The sequence below is a fragment of the Pinus tabuliformis genome, chromosome 5_1, assembly GCF_031772625.1.
Source record: "Pinus tabuliformis cultivar Carrire ecotype Pingquan chromosome 5_1, CPIR1, whole genome shotgun sequence".
NCBI lineage: Eukaryota > Viridiplantae > Streptophyta > Pinopsida > Pinales > Pinaceae > Pinus > Pinus tabuliformis.
In genome coordinates this window covers 19802068-19819511 of record NC_142305.1, presented here as the reverse complement: position 1 = coordinate 19819511, position 17444 = coordinate 19802068, and the positions used below count along the sequence as shown (strand labels likewise).

Sequence of the window (17444 nt, the reverse complement as noted above, 5' to 3'; positions counted from 1 at the left end):
AGCAAAAAGTACAGCCAAAGGAAAGGAACCGATGGAAACAGAGCAAACGGTCAGGGAACAGCCGGTCACCTCAACGGAGCAAACTCAAGGGCAAGCCCTTCCACAACAAACAGAAGCACTACAAGTGCCACCTTTGCAAACTCCTGCCCATGAAGAGAGAGGCAGGAAAAGAGACCGGGAAGCCTCCACACCTGCCAGTGGGTCTACACAGCAGCCTGAGTCAAAAAGGCAAAGAGGGGACTCTCCAATTGAGGAGGAGGTCAGTGAAGAAGTTATAGAAATCCCAAGAAGGGAACCAAGCCTGCATTCACCAACAAGTTCTTTTCAGCAAGAGCAACAGAGACAGCAAGAGCAAGATGTACAACGTGGATTGGAGGTATCTTCCTCCACACAGAAAGGCAAGAAAACAACCAGCACCAAGGCCAGCTTCAAAGAAATCAAACCTCAAAACGAGCAACTGAGAATGCAATTGTACAAACAATTCTTGAAAGCAACACTTGCAAAACAGGAAAGACTGATGGCAGCATTTGATATAAAGCAAGAAAAAATTTTTCTGACCCATTTCAAGCCCAAGGTGCAGCAGCCACAGTCATCTGCATATTTTTTTAAGACAAGGCTAGAGGTCCTGTCCAAAGATATTCACCCCATGGACCAAATAGAGCTACACAAGCAGACAGCCGAAATGCTTTATGCCACACTTGCTGAGAAGGCCACATTGGCTCATGAGTTAAATGAATCATTGAAGAATCCCAACACTGAGTTGGATTTTGAAAGACTCTCTTCCACGACCAAAGATAATAGAATTAAAACACTGGAGGAGATTATTGTGGACTTAGGACATGATCCTAAAGATCCTAAGGGTGTGAGGACCCTTATGAAAAAGAAAGACGATGACATTGTTGCATTAAAGAAGAGATTGAGGTTGCTTCCTACTGAGCATCCTCAAACAAGGGAACTGCAGAAAGAAAAAGAAGCTGAGGATCAACTGGATTTGATCATGAAATTAAACCAAAGAGTGATTGATTTGGAAGGGAAATTGGAGAAGGAACTGCAAGAAAAACCGGGAGAGTCGACCTCCCAGCCTCCTCAAACACTTCCAACTCGTGTTGTTGTTCCTCCAGCACAAGCAACGGCCACCCCTCCAATTATTCCAACAACCACAACAACTACAGGTGCTATAGCAGCAACAACAGCAATTCCTGAGTCTAGCATGAGCATGGACGAATTAAAAAGGGCTATCAAAGAGGTAGAGCTTCAAGCGACAGAGATTAAACAAGCCAGAGAAAAATTGGCTGAGCTAGAAACAAAATATGACAAATCTAAAATGACAGTGGGTGAGCAATCAAGAGAAATCAAGGCCCTAAAGGACAGAATCAAAACCTTGGAGAAAGAGCTGTCATTGGACAAGACTTTGGCTGAAATAAAGAAAATCCTATGGGCCAAAATAAATCAGTCAATCACTGGCCAATGGAGGTCAATTCAGGCAATATATGAACAAGTGGAACTGCTTGGTCATGCTAAGACTAAAAGCCAGAGAGCCAAGGCAGCGTTGGGAAATATGCCTGACCAGGCCAACAGAATGATCAATTTTCTGAATCATCAGACTAGGGAAGAGCTGGCAGCATTCCATATCATGAACAGAATAGATGCCATACTGACCGCAAAAAGTGTGCTCACATTGAGAAGCCTCGTGCAAACTCTGGAGGCAAGATGTCGGGATATACAAAGAGATGTAGACAATTTTGACGTAAGGCTTGCAGCATTACAAACCAGGGGATTGCCCAGCCTGCTGACCAGTGCTGGAAAACTATTGACATGTGACCAGTATTCTACCAGGCTCAATAATTTTGTCAATAATCAGCTTACTGTTGCATCAAGTTCCGCAACAGAGACAGGGCCACCTACAGGACAGACGCTCTACGACAGACTGGAAAGCTTATTTTACCTGGAACACGAGGTCAATCATCTGTTTGAGATGCCGCCTAGTTATTACAAGTACACAGAGGCCGATGAAACACTTGTCAAAATACAAAGACATCAGTGGCCTTCTGAGAATTGGTGGCAAGCAATGCTGGCCGTATTGCCCAGGTGATTTCAGTTTTTCCCTCTTTTTTGTTTATTTCAAAATCGCAGACAGCTGCAGGTCATCAGCGAGCACAGGTTAAGGCACAGAGTGCACTAGACAGAGCAATGAAGGAAGGCGCAGGACAGGTGGGAGCAGTTACCAAGCAAAAGCGCTGAGATGGCGAACCTAAGGGCGCGGATTTCTAAGAACGCAGCCCAGCCGACTCAAAGTGACTCAAAAGTCAAACACTCACTGACAGAGAGAACAGCTGTGGCATTTGTATTTACTTCAGCATTTACTTTTAATCAACCACTCCTTAGGAGTTGGTAGAGAAGTTATGAGCTATTAACTTCTCATCTAGATATTTTTGTATTTAATTTTTGTATAAATATGACCCTCTGCATTGCTAGAAGGGTTGGTCGGTTAATGTATCTCAAGAGAGACTCACATATATGTCTGATATTATTTTCTATAATCAAAGACTGCTCAAAATTTTTGGAGAACAACGGTCTGCGCTGTGTTTAATGGTTGAAGATGTGAATGTGGAATTCTTGCGCTGTTGTATGAATCAATAAGTGTTCCTCATCTCTGTTATTTTCATCTCATATATGCTCAAATCACAGAAAGAAAGATTGGTTTAGAACTTGCATGCTTGCACTCTATGCTCAATTTCTGTGGTTTCTTAATGTTTTTCCTCTTGACTTAGGCATGAATATGAATTCCTTTATGGCTCATGTTTCACCTTTTCACATGTGAATGACTGTTAACTAGGAATTCTTAATTGCTCCTAGGCAGAGCTCATTCATCTTCCTTCTGCTAAACATGTTTGAGAGATTCTTAATTGCCTCTCATGCCTTAGCTTTCACTCCATCCTTTTACCTTAAAAGATTGTTTCATATGCAGCTACCTTGCTCCATGTTTGTCTTGTGACCAAGAAATTGCACCAGCGGTCCTACTCTTTGACTCCATGCCCAATGGTTTGAAATTGACCAGATAATGTTTTGCCTCTCTACTTGAAAGCACCATCCTTCCCACCAAAATAGAAGTTAAACCCCTGAACTCAATAGCTAGCCTAAAACCCTTCTCAACAAAGCTAAATCAGAAAGAGAGAGCCCTCTTTGATTGTAGGTGGGCTAGAACCTGCAGTCCAAAGTTGGTTTGTGGTTACCTCGGTCGTATCCTTTTCCGGAGCTTAAGGACAACCTGAGTGATAACAGATTCTACAAGGTTGTATAAGTTTCACAACTTTGGGTCATCAAATCTTCCCTCAGTATTTGTTGCTCATAACGATGAAGTGAGCAAACTTTGGCATGAGCGATTTGGTCACTTAAACTATCGCTCCCTTCAGAATCTATGTAAAGAAAATATGGTGACAGGTCTTCCTATGGTATCTTGCAGAGATGGTGTTTCTTCCGGATGTGTACTTGGAAAACATCATCGAGACAGTTTTGAAAAACGTGCCTCTTGGCACGCCTCAACCCCTTTACAGCTTGTGCATAGTGATTTATGTGGTCCACTTCCAGTTGTGTCATTCTCTGGCTGCAAGTATTTCTTAACTTTCATTGATGATTTCTCTAGACGCACTTGGGTATACTTCTTAAAACTCAAGAGTGAAGTATTTAACACATTTTTGGCCTTCAAGGCCTTTGTTGAAAAACAATCTGGACATCAAATTCTTAAGCTAAGATCTGATAATGGCGGAGAATATGTTAAAAACACATTCATCAACTATTGCACTGAGAATGGAATTCAAATGAAACATAATGTTCCATATACTCCACAACAAAATGGTGTAGCTGAAAGGAAGAATCGCACCTTAAAGGAAATGGCTAATTGTATGCTACAATCTAAACGACTTGGTCTTAGTTTTTGGGCAGAAGCAATTAACTGTGAAAATTACATAATAAATCGCACTCCTACTAAGGCTTTAAAGAATATCACTCCAGAATAAGCATGGAGCTCAATCAAACCAGATGTAAGTCACTTTCGTGTTTTTGGAAGTGAAGCGTGGGCCCATATTCCAGATGAAAAGCATAAAGCTTTAGAACCTAAGAGTGAAAAATGTACTTTTGTTGGATATTCTGAAGATGTCAAAGGCTATAGACTTATTCCATTTAAGTCCAAAAATGTTATCATTAGAAGAGATGTAAAATTTGATGAAAATATATCGACCTGCGAGCCTAGTCCGGCGGATGTGCCACCTCTTCCTATCTCTTCTACTTTTGAAAACATTTCTTCTTCAGATGTTGAAAGTGAGGATGATAATCCTCCCCCACCATCTCTGGATCCTCCTTCAGCTCCTCAGCTTCCAAAATGGGTTCGTGCTACTCAAGATGCAGTAGGTGATCTTGCTGGTGATCCTACAGATCAGCGACGCACATGTTCTCAGTTTGACAGAGCCTCTTCTTTACTGGCTCAAGCTCCAACAAATTATGATCCTGACACCTTTGCAAAAGCTTCAAGCCATCCAGATTGGGAAGCAGCTATGAATGAAGAATATCATTCATTATTGGCAAATGATACATGGGATCTTGTTACTCTACCAAAGGGATGAAAACTTGTTAGATGCAAATGGGTTTACAGAACCAAGTATGGACCAGATGGGAAAGTTGATAAACATAAAGATCGTCTTGTTGCTAAAGGTTTTTCACAGGTTGAAGGCATTGACTACACTGAAACCTTCTCCCCTGTTGCCAAAATGAACTCTATCCGTCTTGTTCTTTCCCTTGCTGCCTCGTTCAAATGGAAATTCCATCAGATGGATGTTAAATCTGCCTTCTTGCATGGGGACTTGCATGAAGAAATCTACATGGAACAACCCATTGGCTTCATAAAAACAGACTCCAACCTTGTATGTCGGCTTAAGAAATCCCTTTATGGTCTCAAGCAAGCTCCTCGTGCTTGGTATGCCAAAATGGATAGCTTTCTTTTAGAATCTAGCTTTTTTAGGTGTCATTCTGACAATACTGTCTACACCAAGCAAGTGGGCAAGTCTCTTATCATTCTTGTTCTTTATGTTGATGATCTTATCCTTACCGGTAGTGATCCCAACCTTATAAACCATGTGAAGTCTAGCCTTAAAAGGAAGTTTGAAATGACAGACTTAGGACACTTACATTATTTTCTCGGTCTTCAAGTCTTGCAATCCAAGGAAGGCATTTCCCTTTCTCAGTCCAAGTATGTCTGTGATATTCTACACCACTTTCACATGGAAGACTGTAAGCCGGCCCCTTCTCCCTTTCATTCTGGAGTCAAACTTTCAGTCACTTGCACTTCTCCTAAAGTTGATGCTACCTTATACTGTCAACTTGTAGGAAAACTTTTGTATCTAACCCATACTCGTCCTGACCTTTCCTTTGTTGTTGGCCTTGTTGCTCGGTTTATGAAAAACCCATGTGAAAGTCATTGGAAAGCAGCTAAAAGAATACTTCGTTATGTTCGAGGTACAGTTCAGTTTGGGATTCATTACAGTGCCGAAGCAGCTCCTCTATTGGTTGGTTTCATTGATTCTGATTGGGCTGGTGACCCTGATGATTGGAAGTCTACTGCCGGTTATGTGTTCACTCTTGGTTCAGGACATATTACATGGGCTTGTAAGAAACAAGCTGCCATTTCTCTTTCATCAGCAGAAGCAGAGTATCATGGTGCCATAGAAGCTAGTAAGGAAGCCTTGCGGCTTCGTCAGATCCTGTCAGAGTTTGGCTTTCAGCAGCAACATCCGACTACACTTTGGTGTGATAATTAAAGTGCCATTCAGCTATGCAAAGATCCAGTCCAACATCAGTGCAACAAACACATTGAACTGCACATGCACTTCATCAAAAAGCTCATTCATGACCATGTTCTTGAAGTGCAATATTGTTCAACAGATGATCAAGTTGCTGAAATCTTTACAAAGGCTCTCACAGAGGCGAAATTCACTAAACTTCGATTTATGGTTGGAGTTCAGGAAGTTGTCACTAAGGGGGGATAGGCTCTAGTGCCTCCTTCCTTCTCCTATTGTGTCATATTTGTAAATCCTTCAATCCTATCCCAAGTTGTTCTTAAGGGGGGATGTTAGGATATTCCGACACATAGGAAATAGTTAAGTACAACTTGGTCTAGTATAGAGTTAGGTATAGAGTTGGGTAAAGTGTGTTTCTTTACCGTTGTACATTTTGTAACTTACAATCCGACGGTCACGATATGTAGTGATCCAATGGTTCATTCTCTCCTCGGTATTTCCGACACTTGATCCGTGGCTTGACACCCGATTGGTCCGTGGTTTCTATTTAAAGCGCATGGAGGGTGATTTGTAGGGTAATCCGTGCATGAGAGAAGCATATGTAAATTTTCATTCTTTTATTAATAAATTGCATGAAGTGGCCGCGTTGGCTCAAGCCGTGGACTGTTTCCCTCTTTGAGGGTTTTAACCACGTCAAAAATACCGGTGTATTGATCTGCGATCTGGTTGTGAGCGATGTCCTTTGGTGTTCTGTCTGAGGAACTTACCCTATAAATTCCTACACGGAGGAGAAATTTTGGAGTAATGATCCATTTGTTAATTGTTAGTGTTATTGTAAAGTTGTTATTTTGTGTGAGAGAATTGTGGACTGATTGATTGAGATAATTATGGAGTGATTTGTGGAGTTATTGATTGAGAAATTTGTGGAGTTGACAAAATCCCGAGACCTCTCCTCATGTATAAATATATGCCAATGTTAATGAAATTTGATTGAGTTGGTGTGTGAGAGTTGTGTGCATTATGGCTAAATATTTTATACTCTTCAACTTATTTTTTGTTGTGTCGTGCTTTCTTTCAACATTATAGTTTTAGTCGTATGTGATTTTTCTTCCAACTAATGAATCTACTTCTCCAGTGCTTCTTCTTAACTAAACGAATTATGTTTCTACTGAAGATAAAAATTGGCTACAATTAAACCCTCTGGTATTCTAATCCGAAGTCTACTCCTATTACTGCTCGTCAAAATTCAACCTCTCCTACTACTACTTTTGTTACTTTTGAGATTAATGCAGTCCAATCCACAAAGGCTGGTAAGTCTCAGCAACCAGGAAGTAAGAAAAAGGGCAAATGTAAAGGAAAACAAGATGCCCAACAATAGGATAAAACAAAACTCAAACTCTCAAGGGATAGTGTAAACTACAACATCATTGTCTTATGTGTTAAGGAACATTATACTAAGGAATGTCCACATCATGCATAAGTGAATCGTTTTCTAAATGGTACACCTAATGTGCCAATTGTTTTGATAGATGAACTATTGCTTTTTGGGGTTTAATTGGATAAGACAATAATGATTGTTTAAATGGTTACCACTATGATTTATGGTTATTGAACTATTTCATAGGTTGTTGAGCTTGGAAATATTTTATTCAGAAAAGGAAATTTGATAGTTTTATTCCAATTCACCTTGATGGACTCATCTACATTGAAAAAGATTTTGTTGAATACACTATAAACATTGCCTTTGACAAACCCCTCGTGAGTGGTGTTACCTATACTCATAGGGTTGTTCATTCAAAAGAGGATTAGTTTGAAATTTAAGGTGCAATCGAAAAAGAATTTTAGCTAATTTTACACCGGTCCATCTTATTGTACACAAATTGTTCAAATGAATATTTCCCTCATGGACCTAGTTGAAATTCAATCTCTTCAATTGAAAAAAGATTTGTTCCTAGACTTAACGAGTTTCAAGCCTAGTTCAATTGCATAAGTTAAACGAGGAAGATTGAAAAGGTTATAAACCATTAAAAATGACCAAATCTTTAACATTAGAGGTCCTTCTATTAAAAATAATTGAAACCATGAAATGTTGCAGGATATGATCCAAGCCATTTTTCACTGAGTCGATTTCTAAGTATTCATAGTGAATACTTAATCAATCAAATATATTAGATGCGTGTAGACAAATTCTACATCAAAACACATATACATTCAAGAGATGATAAAAGGCAACAATTAAATGATGCAAAGGATCTAATTTAAGCAACCTGTTCAATTAGCTAATCTCAGTGTAGATGATAACTTTGTAGTGGGTTGTTAGGGGGGTTCATACTCAAACCTAGCCTTACCCTAACTCCTATCCTACCTTGAACATATGCATAAATAGATTATGAAATATGAGGGAAAGACATACATGAGAAACAATTATATCATGAAACTAAAGTCAAAATACTTCAATTAAATTATTGTAATAAAAGTCTTTACAAAAATGGTAGGGTTTTGACATCAAAATACAACCCTTTTACATTCAAAATATAACAATATATAGATATTACAACTCCTGAAGTTGTTACAATTTTTCTGGAATAAAATCCTAAACAATGCACCTAAAATAAAAATAATCTATAAATAATATGCAAGAGATTTGGAACTACTAGAAAATCCTCTGCCTTCAAATATGGGAATTAGTTCATTGATGCTGATTTAGATGCCTAAATGTTGCCTTTAAATGGGAAACCATTTTATTAATACTAGTCCTCTGCCTTGGAATCTGGAGTGGCTGAAGTTGTTTTCACAAAATATGTTATCTGCCCTTAAAAATTGGTTAACTCTACCACCTATATAACCTAGTTGTCCTTTTGATTGATATTTCTATGTCCAAAATCTAAAACTAATCTCATGTCTGCTTATGTTTTTCCACCTAGTTGATCAACGAATTATTTGCATTTTGGAGTTAAACCAAACTATATGTTTACCCTTTTTCCCATAGTATTTGCCCTCATTATCTTTTAAGTGCTTAGCCATTGTTGTAAAGTATTTGGCAGGAAAATATTTTGATAAAATATTTTCGGAATTTTTTTTCTAACTTGTAAATTCATATTTCTTTATTTTCATGAATTTCATAAATAAAATATCAAAATATTTCCTCAAATGATTTTATCTGGTAAAACCATCCATTGTTTCAAATGCATGTCTTGTTTGGAAATCCATGTCTTGTTTTTCCCTAAATTTATATATTTATGAATAAATAAGATTCATAAACATATTTCATAAAACCATCGACTGATTTCTTTCCCATGGTTTTGAAAACCATGTCTTGTTTTTCCCATGATTGGTAAAATATCTTTTAGTTTCCCTTTTTACTTCTGTAAAATCTTTGGATAAGAATTTATCCAAATTTTATGTTCACGTGCATTTCCTCTTTATAATTTCTTTCCTCCATAAATTCATAGCATACAAATTTATTTCTCTACTCTATAAAATTTCATTTTTACCTCTCTAAAATTATTCCACAAGGAGGAAACATCTCTTTTATAACAACTTGATGAAAAATCCATGTAAAATTCAATAAAGGAAAAATAATAGCCATGGTTGATGAGACACTTATTCCAAGCTAAATGTTGGGAAAACGCATAGTGATGGGGATCACTATTGATTTATTAATGGTTAAGGGCAAATGCAATGACAAAGGCTTTGGAAAGGAAAAGTGGCATTTTGGCACATTTATTTATGAAAATAATGGAAATTAGGAGAAAAGGGAGGTGAAAGGTCACAGGTTGCATGTGAGGAGGAATATGAAGGAAAATAATGGAAAATGAAGAAAATAGAGGCCACATTAATAAAAAGGCTTCTGAGGATAGTTAGTTCACAAACTTTTATCAGTTTAGTTTTGGAGTTCTCTCTCTCTTCTTTCGCTTTCATACTCTTGGACACTTAGAGTTTTCTTGGAGCACTCCTGGAGAGTGTGTTATCTAGGATGATCTTAGAGGATTGATCTAGGTGGATCTTTAGAAAAGTACCATTGGCATGGTAAAAGGCTCAAAACTCAAAGTCGTAGAATCTAGATAAACTTAGCATCTGATCCAAGTTATCATTATCCTGATTCCTATGGTGTGAATGACACTCAAATCCGAGTCAAGATGAAGAAGTTAGAAAAGTCAAAGTTCTAGTTTGACTTGTCCATGTGGCAGGAGAAGATGACATGGAAAAAGTTGTAGAAAATGGGGAGGTGCCAAGTGGCAAGCTGCCAATGGGCCCCACATATCGCATATTGGGAAGAAAAACAAAGGCGTGGGTTAAGAATCACCACCCAACAATGCTGATTTGCGATTTGCGGTATCGCATATCGCAAATAAGAGGTGGATGTGTATTAAATAATCGGCCCCGATGTAGACAGGTTGCGATGTGATTGCAAGTGGATCAGAAATGGCCCCTAGCAAAAGCCTGATTGCGATCTGATTTATCGCATATCGCAATCACAGAAAGTGGTTGGTGGTTGCGATACGGTTCTGGTTGAAAGCGCTGATTGCGATTTGTGATCGAATCCTGACTCGATATTTTATTATATTACATTGTATACTCCCGTCGGGTCCATGATTACCACAGTGTATGGGTTTTTTTCCAGCACCAATTGCGACTTGCGATGGGGACCGCCAGACGCGATATATTATATACTATGTTCTATAAATTGACAGGTCCGTGTATCACAGAAGTGCTTGTTGTATTTGCTTTGGACTGTCCATCGATAGTTAGAAGCATCAATAGACCTGCCACCTAGCCTTATGCGCAGTTAATGGGCATAGTCTTTTTTCTTCAAATGCTTGGAATTTTCGGAGAATATGATCAATTGTAAACTAATTTGGGTAATTGATGCCTTAAATGGCTAGGGACTTATCTAGGATAATTCCAGTGTCAGGCTTTGCTCTCTCATCCATTGTGGGTGCTTGAGATGGTCCTCTTCAACATTAGAGGTATATTTTCTCATGGCATTCTCTGAATTCCTACACACTAGGTAAAAATAACTAGGATAAATCCTTGGAGACATATCTGAGTAGTTGATATGTAGATAAGATACAAGTAAAAAAACTTATCAGGGTCTATTTGAAGTAAAAAACAACTTACTAATTCCTTGAAATATTTCCCCTAACAACATCTATGCTAAAATACTAATTCATTTTCTTTAAAGTTATTGAGGAATATTGTTTTATTGTTTAGAAACATAAATGTTGTAAAGAATATTTTCATTTGGGATTTCATTCTAAAATCAAAGTGGAAGTAGGGTCTTGACATAAATTCACTATTATGTTGTCGTAATGGAACATGTGAGATGATGGAGCACATCATATGATAGAATCGAACAAAGGAACTCATCATTAATAACGAAATTTAAGCCTTCTATTATTATACTATGCATGTTCATTAATTGGTATGGAATATAAGTATGGGATGATGGTGAGTATGCTAGTGATATGTTCCATGAGTCATTGAAGTAGTTCAGCATTGCAACATACTATTGAAAATTTGTGCTGTGAAGTATTAAGCAATCATTTACCATGCTATGAGATGGTCAGTGAGAACAACATATTGATGGCTAGAGAGGACTTGGAGAGAAGAACTACTTGGTTCCCTAAGGACTCTAGTAAAGATAGTCCAAGCAGATGACAGTTTGACAACATGCCATGTAGAGTGGATGCTTGTTATGATAACGATGACTCTGGCTACTTGGTGATGCTAATATAGGAACATTTTTTATCTAATTGACCTAGTCTCACTCTTAATGTACCACTATAATGATACATATGTTAATGTTTTGTAAGTATTTTTTGTGTGAGGGATTTCACAATTATAATTACTTGGAGAAATCTCTCTATGATGAGCAGAAAAATGGTACCCATCTCGCCCCATGTTTGGTTGAAATAAGAAGGTATCATGAGAAACACTACTCTCAATAAGGAAGTTCTTCATTCCATGGTGCATGACTTTTCTCCCAATGAAGACACACCAAGATGAAATCTAACGAATATCTCCTTTAGAAAGTGGTTTCAAATTTAATGAAGGGACATGGGATTCCACGTATCCCCTCATAGGGAACCCCTTTTTTCTTATTTTCTAGTTTCATTATCCCTTTCTCGCTTTCCAAACCTAAGAGGATATTCCACCTTTCATTCTCTTACATGCCTTTTTGTCCTTCTAAAATGTCATCACTTCCATTTCTGCTTACTCTTGGATGGCATCATGGTGCCTTTCCCACCTAGTGTTGCTTGTTGGAGAAGCCCCATGTCTATATCCCAAAATCTTCAAAAATAATAATGAATAGTGAGGGAAAATACCTATCTCCACTACTTCGTCATTTTAAATTTGGTTATGAGCGATAATATTTGATTTATGATCGATATTTTTTTTTAGGAAGATTTGTAACAAGAAAATTTCATCAAATGATGCAAATGCTCCACCTGTGACTCACTTAGGTACATGGGGTCTTAACCTAGTAAACTTGTGACATAGCATGTATGTTTGCGGAATATTATGGAACACACCTAATTTCACAAGGTATTGATAAATATATCCTAGAAACATTTTTCTTAGCCCCCATCTCAAGATATCTTTCCAACACAACAATCCCTTATTTTAACTAGATACCCTTTCTATGCCTCTCAATACTTATAAATCCCCTAATATCCTACATCTACCTAGATGCCTACAACATGTTTTTCTTTTTCACAATTTTAAAACCCCATTTATTAATAAATGTGGTAAAATATTGATTAGCAAAGTGAAGCCCTTGTGTGCGGGTAATATCTAATAAAGATGTATATACTTATTGATATTTTATCCTCTAAAAAAGAGGATATACTCTTCTATTCATTTCTTGCAAATAAAAGTTAATAATCATTACTTTATGTTATTGAATGATAGGGGCATTTGATGCATTGAAAAAAGCATAGAAATCCATAAAATTGTGTTGGGGGGATGGCTTGGTATTTTCTATGTACTTGATTCCTCAATAGTGCTTCATAATGTGAGGTCTAGATCACTAGTCCATATGGTAAGGACTACAACGATATCCCTTTCTAATGATGTATGGTGTGGTCACAATGTATGAGATTTCACGGGAGAGCCATGTGGTGTGCCTAGTTGGATGAGATGGTGAATAAATGAAGAGTTGGAGGAAATGAGAAATGACATCATCGTGCCATATCATAAGTATAGGTGTCAAATTGTTAGGGAGTTGGAAAGTTAAGGTCTTGTGAGAGTAGAGGTCATATTTTGCAGAAATGTTCTAACTACAAGGGCCCACTATCCCTACACATGAATGCCCAACAGATCATTGGAGTGTTTTCTAATATCAAGAAGAACTATCAAAGAGGAAGAACCAAGTTGAATTGAAAGATTTCAATAATAGGAGCCCACTAACCCTACACTTGGACAACCATTAGGAAGTCAAAGAGTTAGGGCATCAGGGAATTGATGAAAAGACTTTCGAAAAGAAGAGGATCGATTACAAAAGCATGGCGATGGAACTACTTGCTATAGTGACAAATATGAGGGACACATGTCACAACAACAATTAGTTGGGATGAAAGAGGATAGGGATGCATGGGGAAAACACTTATTTGATCAATGTGGTGATGAATGCATGCTAGCCTTACATATGGATGGCCAACAAGAAATTGGAGTCTTCAGGAGAACTTGTTATGATTTTTAGTAAACATCTAGATAATGTAATCCCAGTATTGATACATGTGGATGGTCAACAGGCGAATGGATTCTTGGGTTGGAAGAATATAAATGACTTGCATTCGCATTAAAGCATTGGAAATAGAAATTCATGAAATAGGTTGGAAAAAGATTAAGGAAACAAAACCTCAATAGAGAACCAAAAGTTGAAAATTAGTCCATGACTTTAAAAAATAAAGTAATACCTTAGAAAAATAAATCACATGGAAAAAAAATATAAAATTTATTAAGGCTTCAACACTACCTTAAGAAATATATAAATAACACATGTCAAAATACACTTTCTACAACCTAATATGACTAAATATATAATATGTAACTCTTTTAAAGTTCATGCAAAATTAATACAAATTATATATATATATAGAGAGAGAGAGAGAGTGTGTGTGTGTGTGTAATTGAGAGTTATAAAAATTATAGTGCGAAGATTTTAATGAAATATTTGTACACGAATTTAAAAAATAATAATGTTTTATATTTAATATGAAATTGATATTATATTAAATTTGTTTTAAATTTTAATGTATTATAACTGGGAAAAATTTTCATAATTAAAAATGTCATTTAATATATATTTAAAATTAAAATAATACAAAATAATGTAATAAGATTATATATATATATATATATATATATATATATATATACACATATGTTTTTAAATAATATTTTAATATATATTTAAAATTAAAATTAATACAAAAATTATATATATATATATATATATATATATATATATATATATATATATATATATATATATATATATATATATATGTTTTTAAATAATATTTTAATATATATTTAAAATTAAAATGAATACAAAATATAATATAATGTTTACTAAGATTAATGTGATTTATAAGACCTTAAAAAATTTAATTGAGACTCAACTTTCTCATATTATTATGATTTAATTGATTTAACAAGTTAAGTAGATCACTATAGTTCACTGTAGAAATAAAAATGTGCGTAAAAGCCAGACAATTAAAAAATAAAAATTCTATTAAAAAGTGATTAAATTATTCATAACTATTTAAGTATTTATCTATTACAAATAGACATCTCATGCATCAAGACCGACCATTTACAATCGGCACGTAACAACGAACATGTTTTTGTGTTGACGGCCAAAGGACATGTCAACCTTTTCCTTTCTGGCATGTTACACGATAATTATGCCGTAAGGCGTTCCTCTGGGAAGAACTCCCTCCAGTGCCACTCTGTACATTCCTGCACCATTCATTTCGTTGTTAGACGATGGAATTAATATTCACCGTTTGATTCGGAGTGTTCGATTCATTATCCCTCGCCGCGCATCACATCTGCGTCGCATCTGGCATCTGGCAAGCATGCACTGCACTCTGAATCCCCCTGCGCTCTGTGTTCATTAAGCAAAACCCTCCTGCGCTCTCTGTTCATTAAGCAAAACGAGAAACTTCCAGGATGTGGATATCATGCTCGAGGATCCATGAGCATCGTGCGAGAAAGCCCTAAATCCTTTCTTCCCATTCTTAATGACTTTTGCAATTGGAAATAGGGCTTCACAATGAGGTTCCCTCTGCATTAAACTCTGCAATTGACCCACCACGGTTAGTGTTAGAGTCCTTGGAGGGGTTTTATTCTCTTGAACAAAAGTCAAGTGACAAGAAAGAGTCTGGGCTCCCAGCTCTACGCCGGGCCTGTACATTATTACTGGAATCTCTTGTACCTGTTTTGGCAGATCCTATTTTGGGTGTTGAACATCCAGTTCTGCCCTTAAATATAAAGGAACAAGCCAAAAGTATTGCACATGAATGGAAGTCGAAGATAAACCTTGAAGGAGATGTTGCCAATGGCAATTCGTTGGAGGCCCAGGCCTTCTTGCAACTTCTAGCTACTTTTGGAATTGCGTCAGAGTTTGATAAAGATGACTTATGCAAGCTTGTTCTTGCAGTTGCACGGCACAGGCAGACACCTGAACTCTGTCGTTCCCTTGACTTGAATAAAAAATGCCAGGTTGGTTGGCTGGTGTTCTGTAATGTTAGCCTCAGTGGCTAGGCTGGCAAAATTTCCCATCCATTTTGGTAGATAGGCTTTTTGTTGTTTTCCTGGCATTCATGGCTGGCTTGGTTTTTTTGAGGGACTGGTGGATTTTATCAGTATACTTGGTTGTGGCTGATTGAGTTGAAGATAAATTTTGGTAATCCCGGCTGTAGTAAACCTTCCCAACGTTTTTTGTTTAGTCCAGTGAACAGGTTTCTAAGTTGACGGGGTTGGTAGTCTTTTCTTTAGATCTCAACATTTCATATGCAAGGCAGATACTGAGTGGCCTCTACTAGGTAGACATCTTTTTATGAGGTAGAAAGTTGTATGTAAGTTATTTTGTTGATATTAATAAAGGCACCTGAAGATGATCAGTTATGGTAAAGTGTCATAAGGCCTTTCATGAGTGGGGAACTGTTTACTTACGAAAATGGTCTCAAGCTGACATAGCTGTTATCTTTATTGACAAATCCGTTGAAGTTGTCTGTATTGTTTTTTCTTTCACAGTAAACTGTCTTTTGGTATTTCAAATGTTTGTGACATATTCAGATTAACTAAAAATTTTGTGACAATTTCATGCAGATGTTGTAGAAACCCTGGTCAACAGCGGAAAACAAATTGAGGCAGTCAACTTTGCTCATGCATTTGGGCTGACAGAGAAGTTTGCACATGTTCCTTTGTTGAAGGAATATCTGAAAGATGCTAAGAAAGCTTCTCAGGCAAGTTTAAAAAGTGGGAATAACTCTATTGTTGCACAGGTACGATTGTATTACTGTTATACAAAATGTCTTGTTATGTGATGATCATTTTGGCTTAGTATTGTTGGTTATATCAGAAGTTCCTTTTTTTACCGATATTTTTATTTGCTGCTACAAAATGAAGCGAATACAAAAGAGCTTTCTGCTTACAGAGCTGTTATAAAGTGCATTGAGGAGCACAAACTTGAATCGCAGTTCTCACCAGATCCTCTTCAAAAGCGTGTAGCTCAGCTAGAGAAAGCTAAGGCTGACAGAAAAAGGTATGCAGGTGCTGTTAAGTCTCAGCCTAAGCGTCCTCGTGCTAATGGTGGAAATGCTGGTGTATATATGCCTCCGTTAAGTGCAGATGAAAGAACTCCGACTCTTTATGCTTCTTCCAATGGTCCAGACAGAAGCTTTTATAGGTCTTTGGATAGAGTACAATATTCTGCTGCAGCTCCAGGTGTTACATCCTACAACCTACAGGGCCAAAATGCATATGACAGATCAAACCAAGGATTATATGGAGCAGCTTATGGTGTTGGAAATAGGACTCCTGTCTTGCTCTTAAGGCCATATATGTATCCATCAGATAACATGGGGCCTTCGTTGTTGGTTTCCGGTTCTTACAATTCCTCTACTAATTACGGCAACCATCACTTTGGCAGTAGACTGCCTGCCCCTCCTCCAGCTTATCAGTCTTCTTTTATACATTAGGTAGGTACGGTTCTTATCTTACTGTGGTCAAGCAAGTTTTGATCTTATCAGGCCCCATAAAACCTTTTCTATTGGATGTGGCTGGTAGTAAGCACTTAGCTTTGAAGAGGTTTTTTGACTTTGTTTTTGTAAATCTAAAAGATTGGCAAAGTTCATTTGGCAGCTTTTCACCATTTTCAGTGGTGTTTTCTTCTATTAAGGAATTTTATTTGTGTATGGTATTGAGTGCTTCATCACTTTCCCAGGTTACTATATACTGTAGTGTTTACAGTTCAAAGATGATTCCATGCATAATTTTGGTATTTTTTTATTTGTTTGACAAATCTTAGAGGATCGATCTGTCTCTTTGTGGAAGATTAAAATTTGGTGAATAATATATCATTTGTGATCTTGTTCGGAGCTCATAACACAAGACTTTCAATTGCATTTGTATGCCGAG

The 17444-nt window shown here is 37.1% G+C and overlaps 1 protein-coding gene across 1 annotated transcript; it reads left to right on the top strand.

The window, feature by feature from the left end:
- Nucleotides 1-2242: 2242 nt before the first annotated feature.
- LOC149163317 (FRIGIDA-like protein 3) lies at nucleotides 2243-17005 on the top strand. The gene is made up of 4 exons (XM_089429077.1): nucleotides 2243-2294; nucleotides 15067-15528; nucleotides 16134-16305; nucleotides 16426-17005. Exons 1-4 carry the CDS (start codon nucleotides 2243-2245, stop codon nucleotides 17003-17005), a joined length of 1266 nt encoding a protein of 421 aa, XP_089285203.1.
- Nucleotides 17006-17444: the final 439 nt, after the last annotated feature.